The sequence below is a fragment of the Furipterus horrens genome, unplaced genomic scaffold (genome assembly GCF_987537825.1).
Source record: "Furipterus horrens unplaced genomic scaffold, mFurHor1.1.pri manual_scaffold_6, whole genome shotgun sequence".
Taxonomy (NCBI): domain Eukaryota; kingdom Metazoa; phylum Chordata; class Mammalia; order Chiroptera; family Furipteridae; genus Furipterus; species Furipterus horrens.
In genome coordinates this window covers 15,754,921-15,776,684 of record NW_028327176.1, presented here as the reverse complement: position 1 = coordinate 15,776,684, position 21,764 = coordinate 15,754,921, and the positions used below count along the sequence as shown (strand labels likewise).

Genomic DNA, 21,764 nt, shown 5'->3' with positions numbered 1-21,764 from the left:
GATTTTGACAACTGTTGCTCTACCACATCCTGAGCCACCTAGAAGATACTTGGTGGTTACTCAGTAATGTTTGTTAATGACATACTGACTGTTCTTGGATTCGGGAATTTGGATCCAACTGTATACCACATTTCTCGGGCCAGCTTCACTTAGACAAGATAGCACCCTTCCTTTAGCTAAACGAGCTAAGTATCATGTTGCCTAAGTAAGATAGGGTGACTCTGGCATCAGGGTTTAGGGAAGAGGCTAAGGGAGAAGGAACATGGATCAGACTACAGCCTACGAACTGTTCTGTCTTTATTCTCAGGGGTATTGCTTAGTTCCTGTCCTTCTGTCAGAGAAATAGGGAGACCTGGACATACCTGGTTACAGATCCAGGGGATCTCCTGGCCACACAACACCCTGTTCCTTAGGCCAGGGGTCCCCAACCTCCAGGCCGCAGACTGGTACCTGTCTGGGCCTGTTAGGAACCAGGCTGCACAGCAGGAGGTGAACTTGCGTGTAATGCACTTGAATCATCCCTAATCCGTGCGCCTCATCCCAGTCTCTAGAAAAATTGTCTTCCATGAAACTGGTCCCTGGTCCCATAAGGGTTGGGGACCACTGACTTAAATTACTTTTCTTTTCTTGGATGAATCCAGGAAGGAATGTGTACTTGGACTGCAGAGTGTTCATTATGTGAATAGCTTACTCTTTTGGATTATAATGAAGTCTGATACTAGTTGTGTGTGTTGTATTAGGTCAACCATTGTAATTGTTTGAAGGTTAAAATATAAATTCTGTTTTATTATCAGACTTCTTTGTTTTTGCAAAAATAACCAAGGTGCTTATCATCTTATGGTATAAAATAATTAATAGGAACTTTATTTCACACCCCCTTTTGTGGCATATTAATAGCAGGACCAAGTGCTCCATAAAGGATAACAGTTTCCAGTACACTATTCCTCATGATGACTCCTTAAGTGGCTCATCATCTGCCTCTTCTTGTGAACCAGTAAGTGATTTTCCAGCATCCTTTCGAAAATCTACCTCCTGGATGAAGATGAGAAGGATCAAGCCAGCTGCTACTCCCCATGTTGAAGGTATCATTCTCGATATTTTATTCCAAAGACAGAGCACTCTCTAAAGTTATATTTTCAGGTAGCCATTGTATGGCTCTTAAAGTATTAAGTATCACATATGTGTTTCTCATTAGTGACCACTTTTTTTTAAGGTGTTAGGCTATCACATACTGTTAGCTTCATAAATGGTCCCTCTATTTTAGAGTGAAATTCTCCCGATCTTCTTTAGGTTATATCAGCCTTTCCTATTCATGATTTGAACTTCTTTCCCCTTGTTCTGGTTTAATCCTTTCTTGAGGGTTTAGGGGCTTGTGTAGGTTATTCTGGGAAAAATTTTCTTGGTGGTCATAGTCTCAAGGGTCCTTGGTAGCCCTCTATTTTGAACAATTCTGCTTCAGTGTTAACTTCAAACCACAATGAAACAAAGCACACCGCCTGCAGTCTCCTGTTACTCACAGGCAACTACTGATCACTTGTGATGGAGAATAATACAAAAGGAAAAGGGGAGATCGAGTTAGTTATTAAAAAGTTATACCAATTTCCCTAACAATGTCACAGACACTTCTGTGAGGCCTGTGTTTGCTGACGGTCTTCCCCTTTGATGGTCTTGTGAGTAATGTTTTGAAGGTAGTCCCAGATGTTTACTTATATACCATACTTAGGTTTTCTTCTGTTTTTGTATGGTATTTCAGGGTCAGGTGGAGTATCAACCAAAGGAAAAAGGAAACCCAGGCAGGAAGAAGATGAAGATTATCGAGAATTTCCTCAGAAGAAACATAAGCTTTATGGTAAGGGAGTAACTTTGCTAACTCTTTTCTCCCCAGGTGCCTGGGCTTTATTGTTTGAGGGAGAGACCTTAGGGTTGAAGCACTTTTGAAGCCTTTGGATTTTTTGGCAAGGCATGGCCTCCACCCTGCCTTATTTTACTCTTTCCTTTTGTCATGATTTAAGGGAGTCAGGTGGTTAAGGGACCGGGGCGTAGGGTGTTGAGGCAAGGAGGGTAGAGATGTTGGTACTAGAGAGGGGTTAGCAAAGTGATATGTTGGGCTTCAAGTTTCTGTCTTGTGTCAGGGAGGAAGCAACGGCCTAAAACTCAGCCTAATCCCAAACCCCAGGCTCGTCGTATTCGGAAGGAACCACCAGCTTATGCCGCAGGTACGCTTTCTGTTGGAAGCTTTGTGGGCTCTAGTTCTCTCATTCTGACTTTTGTTGTTACTGTTGGTAAAGGAACGCTGTACAAAAGCCTTTCTTTAAGGAGGCAGGTGTTAATGGCATTGGTTTGCAGGTCAGACAGACCCTTGATCAAGTTTTGGGTCTTCATTAATTTTCTCATCTGCTTCAATTTGTTTTAATTTTTGCAAGCTTCAGTTTCCCTGTCGCTAAACAGGGATAATAAAAGCAGTCAGAATTATGAAAATTAAATGGGATAAAAACATTTAACAAAATCTCAGCCACCTATGAAACACTCAGCACACTGACTGTTATATATCTCGGCATCCCATTATTACATGCTGCTGTGAAAAATGTTGCCCATTGTCCGTTATACCCCAATAAAGCTGGGAAAAATGTGGCCTAGTTCTTTAAGTCATTGGGACTTGAATGTTTCTCTGATGGTTTTTATCACTGGAATTGAGTAGAAGTTTCAGAAACTCCTTACTGTCTGAAAAATATTATTTCTAGAAGTTATGCACAGCAGGAGCCTCTTACCCGCAGAGGCAAAAAACCATTTTGTGATACTTTTCCGAAGTTGTGGAATTGTGCTTTTTGTTTCTGGAGAATGCTACAGGTTATATCATGTTCTTTTCTCTTCTTTGTAGGCAGTTTAGAGGAGCAGTGGTACTTAGAAATTGTGGATAAAGGCAGTGTCTCCTGTCCTACCTGCCAGGCAGTGGGGAGAAAGACCATAGAGGGCTTAAAGAAACACATGGAAAACTGCAAACAGGTTAGATCTCTTCTGGCATGGTGTTGGGTATGCTGATTACTGTGGCGAAGAGGCAACGTGGTGTCACAGGGAAAACATTGGCTTTGGAGTGTGACAGGCTTGGGTTTGAATCTCCAGGCAGTCACTCACTAGTTGTAGCATTTAGCTATTTATGTGTGAGCCTCGGTTTCCTCACTTCTAAAATAGAGAAAAAATAATTACTACTTTGAGTAGTCCATGACAGGATAAGAAATAAAAGATACGTGCTAAGTTTCTACCCCATTACTTGACAAATATTGGCACCCAGTAAGTGGTAGTTTCAATTAAAAAGAAAAAAAAAAAACAATTGCTTTTACTTCTTTGCCCTTGAGGATATGACCTTGAGCTTATGGGAGTTTGAGAGTCATTGACTATTGAGTTTGGGAAATAAGGGCGATAAAAACAAGAGCATTTGAATCGGATTTTGTGACCTTCTGTTTCTTTGTTGAACAGTCTGGCACTGAGCAGTGTTTTTTCACTGTAGGAAATGTTTACTTGCCACCATTGTGGGAAACAACTTCGTTCACTGGCAGGGATGAAGTATCACGTCATGGCAAATCATAATAGTTTGGTAAGAGTGTCTTCTGTCCTATATGAGCCTACATGGTGTTCGGCTCTTTTAGATGAGTATAGATAACTCAGTGGAGGTGGTGAAGGCTCTGGGACTTTATAGGAGTGTAAGTAAGAAAACCCTTTTAATAGAAGACTTATGTACAATGAAGCCCTTGTGGTGGTTACATAGGTATTTGTGTGTTTAGGTTAGTCCCAAATGTTCGTGTCCTGGGAAGTAGAAGCTTAGAACTCTGATTTTCATTATCTTTTTTCCTTGTCCGTCTAGGAGATGGAGAAAGCCAGGAGTCAGATAACTTAGACTCTGTGGGCATAAGCTTAGGTGCTTACTAGTCCTGTCCTTGATTCTTATTTATTTATTTATTTATTATTTTTATATATGCTTTACTGATTATGCTGTTACAGTTGTCCCAATTTCTTTTTCTTTTGTTCCCCTTATTCTTCTATGATACAGATTTTTTTTCCGTATCTGTCTTTTCCATGAATTATCTGCTTGTTTGCTTCTCTTGCTTCCTAGCCCATTTTGAAGACCGGAGATGAAATAGATGAGCCAAGTGAGAGGGAACGGCTCCGAACAGTCCTAAAGAGACTGGGAAAGCTCAGGTGCATGCGTGAGGTAAGAGCCCAAGGACAGCAGCTCCTCTGCCTGGAGTCTTAGCTCCAGGTCTTTCTGTTGTTCTCTGTCATGTGTCCTCCTTCTCCCTTGTAGGCCTGGTTCTGTATCATCTTCCAAATAAGAGTGGCTCCTGCTTTTCCAGGTCTCCTGAACTCATTAAATGGTCTTTATTTTCTTTCTTGTCTCTAAAAAATTACTTTTCTTCCCTTATCCTTTGTTAGAAGGGGTTTCTTTACCATCTTTTCTTTGGCGTGATGAAAAGGACCCTAGTAACCTCACTGTGAGGAGCTTTGATGTTGCTGGGTATTTGATATTGGAGTGGAATTGGATCATAGACTAAGGACGAAGCACTGACACAGAAGAAGTGCAGAGTTCTAGTTTATTGAATGTTGACTGAATATTGAATGTGATGCTTGGTGGTAGACAGAACAGCCATTGGGATGTGCCAGTGGGAACTTTTGGAGATGGTCTAGTGATATCAGAGGGTCTATTTGTGTGGAATGCCTTGTGGCTGTTCATAGATGTAGAGATCATGTCAAAAGATGTAAGATTGTAATTTAGGTCTCTCTTCTGTGTTCAGAGTTGCTCTAGTAGCTTCACCAGCATCATGGGATACCTGTATCATGTCAGAAAATGTGGCAAAGGGGCTGCGGAGCTGGAGAAGATGACCCTGAAGTGTCACCACTGTGAAAAGCCATATAGATCGAAGGCTGGACTTGCGTATCACCTGAGGTCAGAGCATGGGCCTGTGAGTACTGATTACTTTCTAGATCCTGTTGCGATATATTTTGTGGTCACTGCTTACCCCTACATCTTGCCAAGTATTCTTGGTTCCTCATTTGTATCCCCATTCAATCTTTGATTGCTTGTGTTCTCTCTTACTTGTTCTTCTTTTGTTCTCTTATTTCTGCCTTTTGAACGTTCTTAGCTTACAGAAATCAAAGTTCATTTTATAGTCTAGGCAGAAATAAACTCATTATATCTTTAAAGCTTAAGGCGTTCCTCCTTAGCTAGAAAAATTTTGTGGGAATCTGCCCAGCTGTTTTCTGTATTCCAAGTTTTTTGTTGTGACTTCTGTTCCTGGTTACATTTCTATACTCTCCCCACCTCATTTTTCTTTTTTAAGTTTCAAGATATAATTTATATATGGTAACTAATATTTATACTTTGGTGTAGTTATAAAAGTTTTGACAATTATATACCGTCATGCAACCACCACCATAAACAATGTATTGAGGAATTTGGTTATCCCCCCAAATTCCCTTTGTAGTCAGCTGTTCTGGCCATTCCCAACCCATAGCAACCATTGATTTATATTCTGTCTTTATAGTTTTGCTGTCTGTCTGCCTGTCTGTTTATCTATCTATCTATCTATTTATCTATCTATCTATCTATCTATCTTTATAGTTTTGCCATTTATTTATTCATCACCCGAGGACATGTTTATTGATTTTAGAGAAAAAGAAGGGAGGGAGAGAGAGAGGAAGAGAGAAAGAAACATCGATCAGTTGCCTTCTGTACATGCCCTGACTGGGTGTTGATCCTACAACCTAAGTATGTGCCCTGACTTGGGATCGAACCTGCAAACTTTTGGTTTACGGGATGCCACTCCAACCAACTCAGCCACCTGGCCAGGCTAGTTTTGCCTTTTTTTTTAGAATGCCATTTAAATGGAATCATATGGTATATAAACTTTTGAGTCTGGCTTCTTTCACTTAGCTGATGCATTCATGTGTTGGCATGTATCTTTAGTTTATTCCTTTTAATTTCTGTCTAGTTTTCCATTATATGCATGTCTCACAATTTGTTTATCCATTTACTAATTGAAGAATGTTTGGTTATTTCCATTTGGGGCAATTATGAATAAAGATGCTCTAAACACTTAAAAGTTTTTGTGGGGAAATAAGTTTTAATTTCTCTTGGATAAATTCTGAGGAATGGGATTACTAGGTCACATGATAAACGTATGTTTAACTTTATAAGAAACGGTCAAACTATTTTCCAAGTGGCTATGCCATTTTGTCTTCTCATCAGCAAAGGATGAGAATTCCAGCTGTTTTACATTCCTCTCAGCACTTGCTATTTTCAGTTTCATTTAATTCATTCTAATAGGTATATAGTGGTATTTTACTGTGGTTTAAATTTAAAAAAATTTTTTTAATTGATTTTAGAGAAAGAGAGGGAAAGAAATACTGATTTGATGTTCCACTTCTTCATGCATTCATTGGTTGATTCTTGTATGTGCTCTGACCAGTGATCAGACCCACGCCCTTGGTGTATCAGGACAATGTTCTCTAACCAACTGAACTGCTGGGCTGGGGCTGCTACTGTGGTTTAAATTTGCATATCCTTGATGTTTAGTGATGTTGACCGTCTTCTCATGTGCTTATTAGCAATGCCAATCTTTAGTGAAGTGTCTTCATTTGTGAAGTGTCTATTAAAATCATTTGTTCATTTTATTATGGAGTTCTTGCTGTCTTACTGTTAAGTTTTGAATACATTCAGATTTTTCTTTTTTGCCTATTCTGGACACAAGTCCTTTATCAGATACGTTTTGTAAATATTTTCTTTCAGTCTGTACCCTGTCTTTTCATTTTTATAGTGTTTTTCAAAGAGCGTATTTCTTAATTTTGATGAAGTTCACTTAATACATTTTTTTTTCATTTATGGCTAATGCTTTTGTTGTTGTACCTAAGATATTTTTGCCCAGCCTAATGTATAACTTTCTGTTGCTGCTGTAAGAAAAATAATCATAAAACTATTGGCACAAACAACACAACTGTATTATCTCACAGTTCTTCAGGCCAGAAGTCCAGGTACAGAACGGCTCAGCTGGCTCCTCTGCGTAAAGCCTCCACGGGCTGGCATCAAAGTTTCATTAGGGCCATTCCTTTCTGGAGGTTCTAGGGGAGACTCTGTTTCTAGGCTCCTTAAGATTGTTCAAGAATTTAGTTCCATGCAGTTGTGGGACCTCATTTCCTTGCTTGCTGTAGGCCAAGAGTTGTTCTCAGCTGCTAAAGGCCACCTCCATTCCCTGGTTCATGGTCCGCTTCGTCTTCAAGTCAGCAGTGGTATTGAGCCTGTCTCATTCTTGGAATCTCTCCTGACCCTTCTTCTGTCACATCTCTCTTACTTAAAGTCCACTGATTATGGACTTTAATTAGATCTACAAATACCTTCCCATCAGCACCTAGATTAGTGTTTGAATAACTGACGACTGTAGCCTAGCCAAGTTGATACATCGAAAAAGCATCACACCCCTAATATGATATTGTACGATATGTTAATTTTAACTGAAAAATAAATTTAAAAATTATTCATCTACCCAGGATCACAAAAATTTTCTCTCTTGGTTTCTTCTAGAAGTTTTGTTGTTTACATTTAGGGCTATTATCCATTTTGAGTTTATTTTTGTTTGTAGCATGGGGTATGGGTTAAGATTCATTTCTTTGCATATGGATGTGTGTTGACTTTGAACCACTTTCACTTATTACAAAAGAATAGATTTTAGTCTGTTAAGAATATCTTTTACCAATAAAATGTACATTAAGATGGTGTGGAGCTTTATGAGCAAGCCAATAGCTCTTCGGATATTTAGAGCAAAAGGACAGCCTTAATCACTGTCTCTGAGGGAAGCCACTTCTCAGGCTTGTGTTTTGCTATGTTTCATCTTTGCAGATCTCCTTCCTTCCAGAGTCAGGACAGCCAGAGTGCTTAAAAGAGATGAACCTGGAGTCAAAGAGTGGGGGCCGAGTTCAGAGGCGTTCCGCCAAGATAGCTGTATACCACCTGCAGGAGCTGGCCTCTGCAGAACTGGCCAAGGAATGGCCTAAGAGGAAGGTTCTTCAGGATCTGGTACCTGATGATCGGAAGGTAGGGTAGAAACTTGTATTAATTTGAAGATTATGTCTGATACTGGGCTTGTTACATACAGAAAAGTAAATGCACTTGAGTGAGTACATGATAAACAGTGTTTTGCTTCTTGATTCTTGGAGATCGAGTACATCTGATCCAGCTCTAGTGTTTAATTTCCTATAGGTTTTAGTCCATTTCAGAAGCTCCTTCAAGAAGCCTCTCAATTTTGGACCACTTCCAGAGGGCACCTAAAATCCCAAATTAGTTCTTTGCATAGTCCTTGCCTAGTGTGTTTCTGCTTCATTAGTTTATATGTAGTGGTTTGTATATAGCTTAGGTAAATGCCAAACACTTGATTACGGTGTGTTGTCCAGTTTTTTCCCCATAGCAAAATAACAGTTTTCCACTTTGCAATTAGTGAATATTTTGTGGAGAGCCTGAGACTACATAACTAACCTGTGTTTTTTATCATACTTCTACCCACTTTAGCATCCATCAGGGATTCATGCCTGCACCGTGGTGTTTACTTAATGATGATTTTTTTCTGTCCATTACTTCTTCTATAGTTATTAATTGGAATTAAATTGTGAGAAAGATCTGTTCTTTTCTTTAGTATGGACTCGAGGATATTTATTTTAGTCTGTGGCCTATGATCCAATGCTATTTGCTGCTTGTTGCGTTGGTTGTGATTTCGGACGCTGAAATAAATCCGGCAGGCAGGATTATTGGCCAGTAACGAACGGAGGGCTGTGGCTCGCTCAGACCATCAGCGGAGAGCGGGAAGCCTCATCCTCTTTTTATTAGGGTTTCAAAAGTTACTAAAAATAGAACGGGGGGTGTGACATTCCAGCCAACAACAGGAGAATTTTACAAGTGAAAGAATTCTTACAGTAGCATTAATATGTAAAATACGGCCAGGGTAACTCCTGGTTTAGCTAGCACCTATCAAGGAAGCAAGGCAGATCCACTAATCCTCAAGGCCAGCTCCATTTTAAGACTTCATTAACAAGGAAGCAGATGGAGTACACAACAGAACCTGTTTTACCCAGGATTCCATGACTCAGTGGCCTCGACAGCCTAAAGCCGAAGGCGGAGATGAGTTGCTCATCGTCTCCTGAGTCACGGGATGCCACCTGCGTGGTGGGGCATGAGAATGCCCCTACCCAGAGATCTGTCTTCCTGCAACAGCTGCTCATATTGTCCCAGATTTGGGCATCAAGAACTTTTTTTTTTTTTTTTCTTTTTAAGATTTTATTTACTTATTTTTAAGAGAGATCTGAAAGGAGGAAGAAAGAGGGAAGAAATGTCAATGTGCAAGAGACACATCAGCTGGTTGCTTCTCGCACACCCCCATGTGGGTACCTGGCCCGCAGCCCAGGCATGTGCCCTGACTGGGAATTGAACCAGTGACTTTTAGGTTTGCAGTCCTTAGCAGGGTTCAAGTGCTCTTCTCAGTGAGCTCCTCTATCTTTTTGACATTCCCCTATCATTTTTTTAAAACTCCTTTTTACTCTCTGAGATACTGTAGGCTCATCTTGTGTTTTTCCTGTCCTAACCTTGGAAACAATAATTTCTTAAAGGAATTCTGGTTCCTCTTATTGGAAAATATATTTAGAAACCAAGAGTTGAGTGCTAGATGTATATTCATTCCTATTGGGGTATCATGCTTCTGGGACCTGTTGGTGGATAGAGCTAGGATATATATATATAAATATATATAGATATAGATATAGATATATATATGTGTGTGTGTGTGTGTGTGTGTGTGTATTCATAGATACATACACACAGTTTGCATTTATTTTTATGTTTACCTGTTCAGGGTGGGCAAAGGTCTGTTTACAGTTGGGAGTATGCAAAACAGAGTATATTCTTATTTATTAATTACTTTATTATTTGTATTATAGCTGTAAACCTACTTTTGTCCACCCCTGTATGTATGTTTAAAGCCATGATAACATTAATTCCAATCCAACATAGGAGTTTTATTTTCACCTTCTTCTTTCCTTATTTGTAAGTCCTTTTTCCAACAGTGAGAAACGCTGACTCTTGTTGTCTACAGTATATTTACTAAGTTCAATCCTAGTATAAATAACACAGTTTCAGAACTGTTAATCTATACGCTTTTAAAAAACAAATTTTACTAACTGAAAGAACAATATCTGTGTATAGTTACTTTCATCTTTAGCCTTACAGAACATAGTTAAAGTACAGTTTTCTAGTTACTTAGGCTGGTTTTTATCACCCATCCCCATCATTCTCTTTTCTCATTTATAATAATTGGGTTTATGTGTCACTCATTAATTTTGGGTTCTGCCTACATTCTATTTAATTTAAACTACTCATTAATTTTGTGGTATGTGAAACATTACCATAGTTTTAAAAATCAGACCTATGCAAACAGGTCTTCTCAGAGAAGTGTCACTGCCCCTCTTCCCAACTGTCCTGTTCCAAGTTCCCTTTTCTTACCACCCTGTTCATACCTCACTGCCCCCAAAGATAACCAGACTTGGTAGTTTCTGGTTTATGCTTCCTGTATTTTGATGGGATGGATGATCAGATACATGAATATTTTCTTATATACCCTTCTTACTCTAGATACTTTAAAAAAATTTTATTCCATTAAAAAATATATCCTGGGAATCACTCTTAAGTATGTTCATTAGGGTTATAATTTATTTTTTATAGTTTCATAAATATGATAGCTTATTGTAGAACTAGTTTATATAAATATTCCTCTACATCATAAAAAGATTTTAAATGGACCTGTATATACTAGCTGCAGAGGAGAGGAAATGTTTATAAATAAAGCCAACTCACTGCTCTGATTTCTTTTCTAACTTTACCAGAGTTTCTTTAGTCTATCTTCCTTACTTCCTCCATTGCCTCTGTGGGCTTTGGTTCTGTTTTTCTGTCTTAGAGAATCAGCTTCTTTTCAGATACTTCCATTTTTCAAACAGGAGGATTATTTACTCATCGGAAATACAGCTATTACTCATGGTGGGCTTTGTAAGAACTATCTGTACAGTGCTATCTCTTTTCTGGAGGTTACAGTTATAGTTGTAAAGAGAGACTAACTGATGTCAAAGCATGTGAAAGGAAGTGCTAGGAATAATTCTACTTTTGCAGTATAAGCAAAGATTATGTGTTCTATTCCCAGTTCTCTCACATCCTTGTTTTAAGTCAAACTTTAATTTTTTTGTGTTAGAATTTTTAAAGTATCAAAAATTAACATATTGTTGAAGAAAAATAAGAACCGCAGATAAGCAGAGTAAAAAAAATTAAAACCACTCAAAATTCTACCACCCAGAGAATACTACTGTTTATATTTTGATTAATAGCCTTCTAGCCATTTACCCATCTACATGTATTTCTATTGAATATATGTGTATATATATGTACTTCGCATAATATGATATATATATGCATATAATATATTTTTAGTGAATTTTTATACCCCCCTCCATTTTATAACAGATACTTTAACTATATAATGCTCTGTCACTTTTTTTTTTTCAACTGTAGATGAAGTATTATACCTGAAAGTCTCCTGCCCTCTGTTAAAATCAAACTATTCTAAGACTAAACAATAGACTATTACACTTACCAGTTTCACGAACTCTCAAGGGTCTTACATATTACAATTTTTTTGTGAAGAGTTGGGTGTGAAACGTTTGGGGTGTTTTGGAAGTTGGATTCCTCCAATAAAATCTTTCTTGTCTTATAGTTAAAATATACTCGCCCTGGGCTACCTACCTTCAGCCAGGAAGTACTACATAAATGGAAGTCAGATATCAAGAAGTATCATCGCATCCAGTGTCCTAACCAGGTGGTTCTTTCTTATTCACTTATTTAATAAATGTTTGTCGAGCATCTACTGTTGTTCCAGTTACTTATTCCTTTGTGACAAAGCACCTTCTACTTAGTGGCTTTTAAAACAGCAATTATTTTATTTGTTTTATTTATTTGTTTACCATTCTGTAAATAATTTTGTCAGGGCTCAGGGTACTTCTCCTGTTGTGCATTACATCAGCTGGGATCACTCATAGGTTGCATGCAGCTGGTATGTCCAAGATGCAGCTAATTCAGCTGGAAGCTTGGCTCCCTTCATTGCCTTTCCCTCTAGCAGGGCAGGTGGATTACCAGCAGGGACACAGTGACTGACATTTCAGAGACTATTCCAAGAACATGAAAGTGGAAGCTGAAGATCTCTTAAGGCTTACTTTCAGAATTTGTTTAGCATATTTCTGTGGCATTCTGTTGTTCCAAGGAATCACAGGACTAACCCAGGTTCAAAGAGAGGTTCCACAGACTTCTCTTCTTGATGGGAAGAGTGGCAGAGAATTTTCAACCTTAAAAAAAAATAAAGGCAGAGTGGTGTGGAGAGGACACTGTGTGGTGGCTGTGGTGGTGTTGGTGGCGGTGACAGCGACAGCACCTGTGGCCGTCCTGCAGAAAGAATAGTCACACATTTTAAAAAGTAGGGAGGGACACCTGGGGAGTGCTTCCAGCACCAGACCAGACTATGCTGCTCACAGTTCCAGCACCAGGGAAAATAAAGCCTCATTGCTTCTGAATGTGAAAACCAGTTGGGGTTTGGGTGGAGGAATAAACTGCTGGTCTCTCAGCAGAGTCCATTTGTTTAGAGGCCCCCATGGTCCTAGAATGTCCGCAGATCCACCCACTCTGGGAACCACAACCAGGGCAACAGCTAGAGGGGTGCCAGTCCCATATGGGAAGTGGGAAAAGTGCCTGGAAAAAGGGCAAGTGCTGAGCAAGTGGCACTGTTCCCTCTTAGTCCGCTCCCCCACATATAGCACCACAATGTGGCGAAACGGGTTGCCCCGTTGAATAACTAAAGCTCTACCTCTTAAAACGTAAGAGATACAACAGCTTTACCTAAGACACTGAGGCAAACACAGGAGCTTGTCAAGTTGAGGAGACAGAGAAGTATAGCCCAAAAGAGGAAATAGATCAAGGTTCCAGTGGGAGAACTAAGTGATTTGGAGACAGCCAACCCTACAGACGAGGAGATAGCCAACCTAACAGATGCAGAGTTCAAAACACTGGTGATAAAGTTGCTCACAGGCTTGACAGATATGCTTGAGTATGACAAATGCAGAAGGGAAGAAGTGAAGGCTATGTTAAATGAAACAAAAGGAAAATCCACACTTAACCAATGGTGAAGGGAAGGAAATGTGTTAAAATCAATGATTTGAAACATAAGGAAGAAATAAACAGTCATCTAGTACAGAATGAAGAAACAAGAATTGAAAAAAAATGAGAAGAGTCTTACGAACCTCTGGGACAACTTTAAACGTGCCAACATCCAAATCATAGGGGTTCCAGAACGAGAGGAAGAAGAACAAGAAATCGAAAATTTATGTGAAAAAATAATGAAAGAGAACTTCAGTGAAGGAAATAGACATACAAGTCCAGGAAGCACAGAGTCCCAAAGAAGCTAGACCCAAAGAGGACCACACCAAGACACATCATAATTAACATGCCAAAGGTTAAAGATCAAGAGAGAATCTTAAAAGCAGCAAGAGAAGAGTTATCTACAAAGGGGTTCCCATAAGACTGTCAGCTGATTTCTCAAAAGAAACTTTGCAGGCAAGAAGAGACTGGCAAGAAGTATTTAAAGTGATGAAAGGCAAAGACCTACAATCAAGATTACTCTATCCAGCAAAAGTATCATTTAGAATGGAAGGGCAGATAAAGTGCTTCCCATACAAGGCAAAGATAAAGGAGTTCATCATCACCAAGCCATTATTATGAAATGATAAAGGGACTTATTTAAGAAAAAGAAGATCAAAACTATGAACATTAAAAAGACAACAAACTCACAACTATCAACAACAGAACCTAAAAATAAAAACCAAATAAACAAAAACAAACTAAGCAAACATCCAGAACAGGAACAGAATTGTAGGTATGGGGATCATTTGGAGGGTTATCAGCTGGGATGGGGGAAGGGGGAGAAATGGGGAAATGGTGCAGGGATTAAGAAGCATAATCGGTAGGTACAGAATAGACAGAGGGAAATTAAGAATAATATGGGAAAGGGTGAAGCCAAAGAACTTATATGCATGACCCATGGACATGAACTGGGGTGGATAGGTGGGATTGCTAGAGGGAAGGGGTGTACTGGATAAAGGGGAGCAAAGGGAAAAGAAACTGGGATGACTGTAACATCATAATCAATAAAATATGCTTAATACATGTATTTAGAGAGAGGAAAGGAGAAAGAGGGAGAGAAACTTTGATTTGTTTTCCACACATTTATGCATTCATTGATTGCTTTTTGTTTTACTGATTTTAGAGAGAGAGGAAGCGGGGGGGAGAGAGAGAGAAATATCTATTTGTTGTTCTACTTATTTATGCATTCATTAGTTGTTTCTTGTATGTGCCCGGACTGGGGATCAAACCCACAATCTTGGCATATCTGGACACCCCTAACCAGCTGAGTTACCTGGTCAGGGCTCCAGCAATCTTTAATCTAACTTAGCTATATATGCAGTACTTTGGGGAGGAATAGATATATAAGAAAAAGAAGACATATTTATACTAAATAAAGCAAATTAAAAAAAATTCTAACCGAGTAATTTGCTGTGTTTCTCTACCAGAAAAAGTGCTAGGGAAGGGAATATGTTAAGCTTTTGTAAACAACTTGTTTACCTCTTTTTCTTTTACCTTTCATTTCTTGTTGCTTGCATGTAAATTCTTTTCCTGTGTTAATGACATGATTGCTAAGAGAAGGCTGCTCTTTTGTATAGTCTTCATGTTATTATTTTCTTCTTTTTTTCAGGGTTGTGAGGCTGTCTACAGTAGTGTATCTGGCCTTAAAGCTCACCTGGGCTCTTGTACTTTGGTTTGTACCTTTCTGAACTATTTATCTTAACATGACCTCTAAGATAGTCTGACATAGAAGAGACTTCAGTTTAGGCGAATAGCTAGTTGTCTTGTTATCTTCAGAGGTTTAGTTTTTTATGTCTCAAAGAATCTTGGTCTGTTATTGGGTGGGATGCCAGGGTATGTCCAAGATGCAGAAAAGACCAGCATAGCCTTAAGTCCTATCAATTAAAGAATTTGGAGAAAAATGTGTTAGTTCTGAATCCCTACCAGAGATTTAACTTCTACCTGAGCTTCTCCCACACTGGACCTGCTCTGTCTTATTGGGCCTTAAACTTTCTAGAATCAACTTACATGCACTTGTCTGGATTAGTGAAGATCCTCTAAACAAGCCTATCTGAACTATACTGGCCTCTGGAAATGGGAGGCGAGATTCCTGGGTGTCAAGGCTAATAGCCATTCACCTCACTGAATCTTTTCCATGTTGACCCAGGTGCCCTACAACCCACCAGCCATGGGGATTGCTGGCAATTTCCAATCCCTTTCAGAAGTATCTCCTCACCCAAAAGGAGCACCATAGAAACCTGAAGCTTCAGGAGGGGAAAGAGGCCTCAGTTCAAGGCAACAAGAGGGTTGTAGGCATCCAAACCAGATCTGTTCAGGAATGCTTAGGAGTTTGTCATCTTGATCTTAGTTTGAGTCCTTAAACTTTGTATTATGGATGCTACTCTTCTAATTCTGGATTTCCAAGGCACTCTTTACAGCACTGGATTGTAGTGGGAAGAATTGTACATTGGTGCCTCTTATGAACTTCAGGAGTTTGATAATTTTGGGGGAGGAACCAGAGAACTTGGAAGTGAAGTGACAGAAACAAGGGAAGATAGAAAAATGTGACATGTTACATAATAAAAGTAGGAGGATTTTGGGTCATGTTGAAGGAGTCGAAGGGTTTGGTATAGAATTGCATTAGGATAGATTTATCGCGGTGATAGTCTGCCCCAGCTGTTTTTCCTAAATATACTGTTGTTTTGGATTTTCTTCCTTCTTATATTTGCTGAAGTAGAATCATTTCTTTTCATCAATAACAATCCTTACACATAGCCTAGGTGTTCATTCCAGAATTTACTAATAATTAATTCTCTTTTCTTTTAAATAGGGAAACTTTGTGGCTGGAAAATACAAGTGTCTTCTATGTCAAAAAGAATTTGTATCAGAGAGTGGTGTCAAGTATCACATCAACTCTGTCCATGCTGAGGTGAGGATCCTGCGTGCCCAGAGTTTTTGTCATTCTGTGGACCCCATATATACACCACAGGAGAGGTGGACTTCATGTCTGTTTTTATGGGCTAGGAAGTATCGTGGATAGTAACGTGGTTACCAAATACATTGGCATTAAATCCTATTAAATCAGGCATTTGGGAACCAGGCTGAATTTATACCTTTGGAATTCTTATTTCACAGCTATCTATACTTCTGTTCTTTTTGTATTCTGATGTCTTCGAGCAAGCTGTTTTTAATGCTATTTAAAATACTGCATAGAAACAAGTATAAGGGACATTGAGACAGTTGGGGAAATTTGAGTAGTGACTATATTAAATAACACTAATATGTCCATGTTAATATTTTGAAATGTGATAATTGTAGTTAGGAGAAAACCCTTGTTCTTAGGCAGGTACATGCTGAAGTCTTTAGGGATGAAATAGCATAATGTCTGTAACTAACTTGCAAATGGCTCAGCAAAAGGAAGGAAGGAAGGAAAAGTGAAGGAGAGAGATTAACAATGGTAAAATCTAAGTGTTCTTTCAACTGAAGGTCTGTAAATTTTCAAAATTAAAGAATAAAAAGTTCTGTGTTCTGCCCTAACCATGCCTTTTAAAATTCTTCCCACACCCCTCCTTTATACTCTCCACTGTGTTTCTACTAGATTGTGTTTCTTTTTTGCCTTTGTAGGACTGGTTTGTTGTAAACCCGACCACAACCAAAAGCTTTGAAAAGCTAATGAAGATAAAGCAGCGGCAGCAAGAAGAAGAGAAGCGGAGGCAGCAGCACAGGAGCAGAAGGTCTCTGAGAAGGCGGCAGCAGGCTGGCCCCGAGCTTCCCGAGGCAGACCTGAGTCCTAGAGGAGGGAAGGATCAGAGGAGGAGTAATGAGGGACTGCTGGTGTCGGCCTCCTGTAAAGAGCCAGAGCAGGAGCCAGTGCCAGCACAGATCCAGAAAGCAAAGCCCCCAAAGACGAACCATAAACGAGGAAGGAAATAGGCAGGCAGTGCGAACGTGCTTCTAGGAGAGTGCGTGGGATGCCATTGTCACAGGGACCTGTGCTGGGAGGACTGAGTCGGGCTGAGGGAAGAGAAATGCACTCTTTCAGCTGGTTGTGCAAAGCTCTGACTTCCTACTCTTTCCTCCTGTGTAAATTTCACTGTTTTCCCTACTTATTCACTTTGACAATCCCTCTCCCCCAACCCTTTTTGGTAGGTTTTCCTGTTATTCCTCTTTGGAGTCCATTGTTTTTCTCTTATCTTGCCCACAGAGCTCCCTCTTAAGGCCAATTATAGGCTCTTGTTGCCCTGTACAAGACTAAGAAAACTGGTTGTCCTTTCCTTCCTGGAGTGTAGAGTGTTCTTGGAAGTTCCATTGATTTAGTAGTCTCCATCGTCAAGTTTATAAAAACAATTCCAAATTAATTTTTAAAAACAATACCAATCAATCATTTTGTATTTGTGCTATTACAAGCCTAGAAGCTAGAAATGTCACTCATGTAATAAGGTTACCCTGTCTCTTTGGGAAGCAAACTTTATTGAGGCTGTTTTTTCTCTCAGTCTGGTTTTAGGGTTGAAAGAAAGAAAATGGGCTTAGGATGAAAAAGCTAGAACTTCCCTTCATTATTTTTACTGGGAAATGCTTTGTTTAAATAGCAGTGACTAACAAGACTCACAGGCATGAATGAAAAGCTGCCTGGAAAGAATGTGTCCCAAACATTAAAATGGCTGGAAAGAAGAAAGAAGAAGCAATAAATACTGCAACTTTCCTGGGGCTTGAGGCTTCATCTGTTGTTACAATCAGTGCCCTCCTGAAGCTTGTTTTGCCCCCTGAGTTCTAAGAATTGAGAAACACCAGACTGATTGCCCCTGATTTTTTTTTTTTTTTTTTTTTTGATACAGAATTCCAGGGTTCCTGGTAATGCCACAAAGGTTGGTAGCCGAGGCACACATTCCTTCTCTCCTGGACTTGATGTCACTTGTTAGTCTGTACCCTGCTAAGTCCTCATCCCTCCCTTTAGTCAACCTGTCTGAATTTTCTGAGAATATTGCTCTCTAACCTCTTTTATATGTGTTCTGTTGTCTTTAATCCCGAGACTTTGACACCAGATGTAGATACTTATCTGGAGTTGGAAAGAAAAATTCTTTTTCTGTACCTCATGCCTACCTGATAATTTCTAATGGGCTGTTAGATAGTTGTTTTGAAACAAGTGAAGGACATGGTATATCCGCTCTACCTTTTCATTGGCAGTTGGACACTTAGAGCCCTTTCAGTAGGTGAGGATTGTCAGGGAGGAGAAATAAAGCTGTGTTAATTTCTGGTGAGTAAGACTTGGGAAATGTTTGGCAATGACAAAAGAAATAAATGACTTTCAGTTAGATTGATGTTTCCAGTTCATTGACTTCCGACCTGCTACTTGCTTCCTTGCTGATACAGTATATGGGGTAAGAAGATGGCCAGAGATGGGAATGAGTGGGAAATAAGTACCAAATGCAGTTGTCTCAGTTGTTCTTTAGCCCCCATAATCTGCTGGCTAAAATGAACAATTTGAGATTAAAGTGAGTAAGTATAGGAAACTTGCCCAATCTCATCTCATACAGGACCCTTACAGGCACTCCTTTCTTTTTCTTTTTCTTTTTTGAGGCCAGACATCAGCAGGACTCAATATAGACTATCCTAATCATACTATTTGAGGTTTTAAGTTTTATTAAAAATTCATTAGGAAAACATAAACTTAAGTTTGACAATATCAGATACAGCTAGATTTTGAAGCAATGAACTCTTGATGCATGGTTTGGAATGTGAATTCATACACTTGGCTTTGAAAATTTGGCAGTATCTAGTAAAGTTGAAGATAGGCCCTGAGACTCAGCAGTTTCACTCCTAGGTGTGTTCAGAGAAACTCCTCTTGCCCAGGTGTACCAGGGGACATAAACAGGAATGATTATTGCAGTGCAATTCATAACAGATACTGGAAACAACATGTAGTGGAGACTACTAGCTGTCCACGAAAATCTGCTCTCAGCTTGCAAAATTATGGGATTAAAGAACAATTAGACTACAGTTCCTAGCCCTTTACTCCCCTTCCCCACAGGGAAAGGGGTAGCCAACTTCTCTCCAGTGGAATGAGAGTGTCACTTCCAGACTAGAACTTAAAGGTGAGTGAGTGTACCTCCATGCTTTCCCCTTCCTCAGGTGCACATGATGATGAGGCTCTAGGGATGTCAGAACACAAATCGGATAACAGCTGACTGAATAACCCCATGAAGGACTACTTGCCAACCAGGAACATCTACCAGACTAATATATGAGCAAGAAATAAATGTCTGTTATTTGAGACATACATCTTTGGGTCTCTGTTAGCTTACTCTAATATATATAACTTAATTGTCCATCATTAGGAGAAAGGATAAATTGTGGTATAGTCATACAGTGGAAAACTATACAGCTCTGAAACTAGGGCTTTTTCATCATGAATACATGTGAGAAATAATGTCTGGGGAAAGCAAGTTATAGAATACATCAAGTGTACCATTTGTATAAAGTAAAAAATGCAAAAATGCTCTATACTATTTATGGATGTATATAAGTATAAATATATAGTATATACAAACAGTTATGTTTATATTTGAATACATATAAACAGTATGAAAACATGCACAGGGGTGATAAACACCAAATTTAGTATAGTGCTTCTGGGACCCTGGGACTACCAGTGAATTTAGAAGTTCTTATTTCTTACCGTGGATAGTGAATTTGTTATAATTTTATATCTTTTGTATGTTTAAAATACTTTAAAAACCAGTTAACACAAACAAAATATATTCTGCTTATCTCTTTTTAAAGGGAGTACTTTGGAAATTTTTCTTCTGCTTCATCTTAACCTTTGATCTTCCCCTCACCATAGTTTACTCTCCCCCATGTTTTCACTTCTGTTTCCACCATCCCAGTTGGAACCATCATCACTTCTTGCCTAGACTACAGTAGCTTCCTGATTGGTTTCCTTTTGCTTTTTACTGGATTGGATACACTCCACATGACAGTTTGTAGTGAGTTTTTAAAATGATAAATTAGACCTCATTCACCTGCTAAAAGCAGACAAAGTAGATTGAGATCTTAGTTGGCCAATCTGCTGCTCACTTGCAGGTACAAGTACTTTTATCAGATGATCCATCCATTAAAGTCTTGACACTCTCAGAGGCCTCACTCTGAAAGGGACTGCCATAGCAGTACACCAGATCCATTACCTGGGCTACAAGAGTTAAAACTAAACTGAGATGAGGTGGAAGTTATCCACTCCTGAATTAGATAATTGGATCAGCAATGGCAGTAGGGGAAGGAGTAGCAGAAGAGTAAGATTCTAAGATCTTAGCAGCAGTAGGTATATATTTTCCTAAGGTTTTTGCATCCAAAGAGATTAGGGCTTCAAATTTGTCTTGGATACCATGTTTTTCCAGTGCAGTGTTTCTGTACTGTGTTTCCAGCTCATGAAGTATTCGGGTTAAGGTAACAGAATGTTATCAAAGTTTTATTTTCTGCATTAAAACTGCAGTTTTATTATTTGCATAGTAGTGTAAGACATGCACAAGTAATAAAGAGGAAAGTGATGAAACTAGCAATAAAATCAATGGATAAATTATAATCCAAGTAGGCTTTTACTTTTTAACAAAAACTTGTTTAATAAACTACATAGTAACAGAAAAATTGTTAGAACTAGGAGTTAAAGGAACATTGAGGGAGGGTCCTTTTAACCCAATGTAAAGGAATTTTACATATGAATAAAACTAAATTCAAGAATATTATTAAGTTTTTTGTTACTGACAATTTCTGGAAAACAAAATTGATATTTTTCCAAAGAGAAGCAATGTTAAAATATGGGGTTATATTCCTGTATTAGGATTCAGGATTCAAATAAATCACTGCTCTAACCATCAGTAAGTATATCGTAAGTATGGGAAAAAAAAAAAAAACCCTAAAAGTCTATACTAATTTAAAATACTATTCCCAGTTCTATTAAATAAGCATAAATATATGGCACATATTAAAAAGGCATTTCGTGTACTATTTAAGTCCATATATATAGTAAGAAAATGTAACAGGTGGCCTAAAATTACTTAGTATATTTAACATTAAGTAATCTCATCATCTTAGACTTGAGCATGTTGCTAGGGTCATAGATGGCATAAAACTCTTCAAAAAGTCATCAAATATTTGAAAATCTTTCTTTTGACATATTTCCCTAAAACAAGCAGAGGCATTCAGCTACCTCATTAATTCTTGAGGTATTTCTTCACAGAAGACCTTTTCAACAGCAAAAGTTGACGTAATACACCTTCCCTTTACCTCCCCTTCTCAATCTACTCAAAGCTAAAATTGTATGGGCTGCACTGTTTTTCCTGTCGTGGGAGCCCTGTCCTAGGGGGGGGTCTCCCCTCCTCTGGTTCTCCCGCGTCACACACCTTCACCTGCCCAGGCCCCACCCTGCGACGGTGAGCTTGTTTGTCTGCCTCCCTCCAGCCCTCCCAGCGCCTCCGCTTCCTGAGCGTGGTACCCGGCCGGCTCCCGAGCTGGGCGGGACAGGAAAATGCTC

General features: G+C 39.1%; 1 protein-coding gene across 2 annotated transcripts in view; it reads left to right on the top strand.

Annotated features, from left to right (window-relative positions):
- Positions 1–18,554, top strand: part of ZNF512 (zinc finger protein 512) — a 29,451-nt gene extending 10,897 nt beyond the window's left edge. Inside the window, exons 3-14 of one of the 2 annotated variants that reach the window (XM_090281000.1) lie at positions 901–1,082; positions 1,754–1,849; positions 2,133–2,216; positions 2,879–3,003; positions 3,506–3,592; positions 4,109–4,207; positions 4,788–4,955; positions 7,886–8,080; positions 11,790–11,891; positions 14,871–14,933; positions 16,071–16,169; positions 16,865–18,554. In XM_090281000.1, coding sequence (XP_090137126.1) covers positions 901–1,082; positions 1,754–1,849; positions 2,133–2,216; positions 2,879–3,003; positions 3,506–3,592; positions 4,109–4,207; positions 4,788–4,955; positions 7,886–8,080; positions 11,790–11,891; positions 14,871–14,933; positions 16,071–16,169; positions 16,865–17,173 — 1,609 coding nt within the window. In that variant the 3' untranslated portion in view covers positions 17,174–18,554. Of the gene's footprint in view, positions 1–897; positions 1,083–1,753; positions 1,850–2,132; positions 2,217–2,878; positions 3,004–3,505; positions 3,593–4,108; positions 4,208–4,787; positions 4,956–7,885; positions 8,081–11,789; positions 11,892–14,870; positions 14,934–16,070; positions 16,170–16,864 lie in introns of both variants that reach the window. The other variant, XM_090280999.1, reaches the window with a different exon arrangement.
- The last annotated feature ends 3,210 nt before the right edge of the window (positions 18,555–21,764 follow it).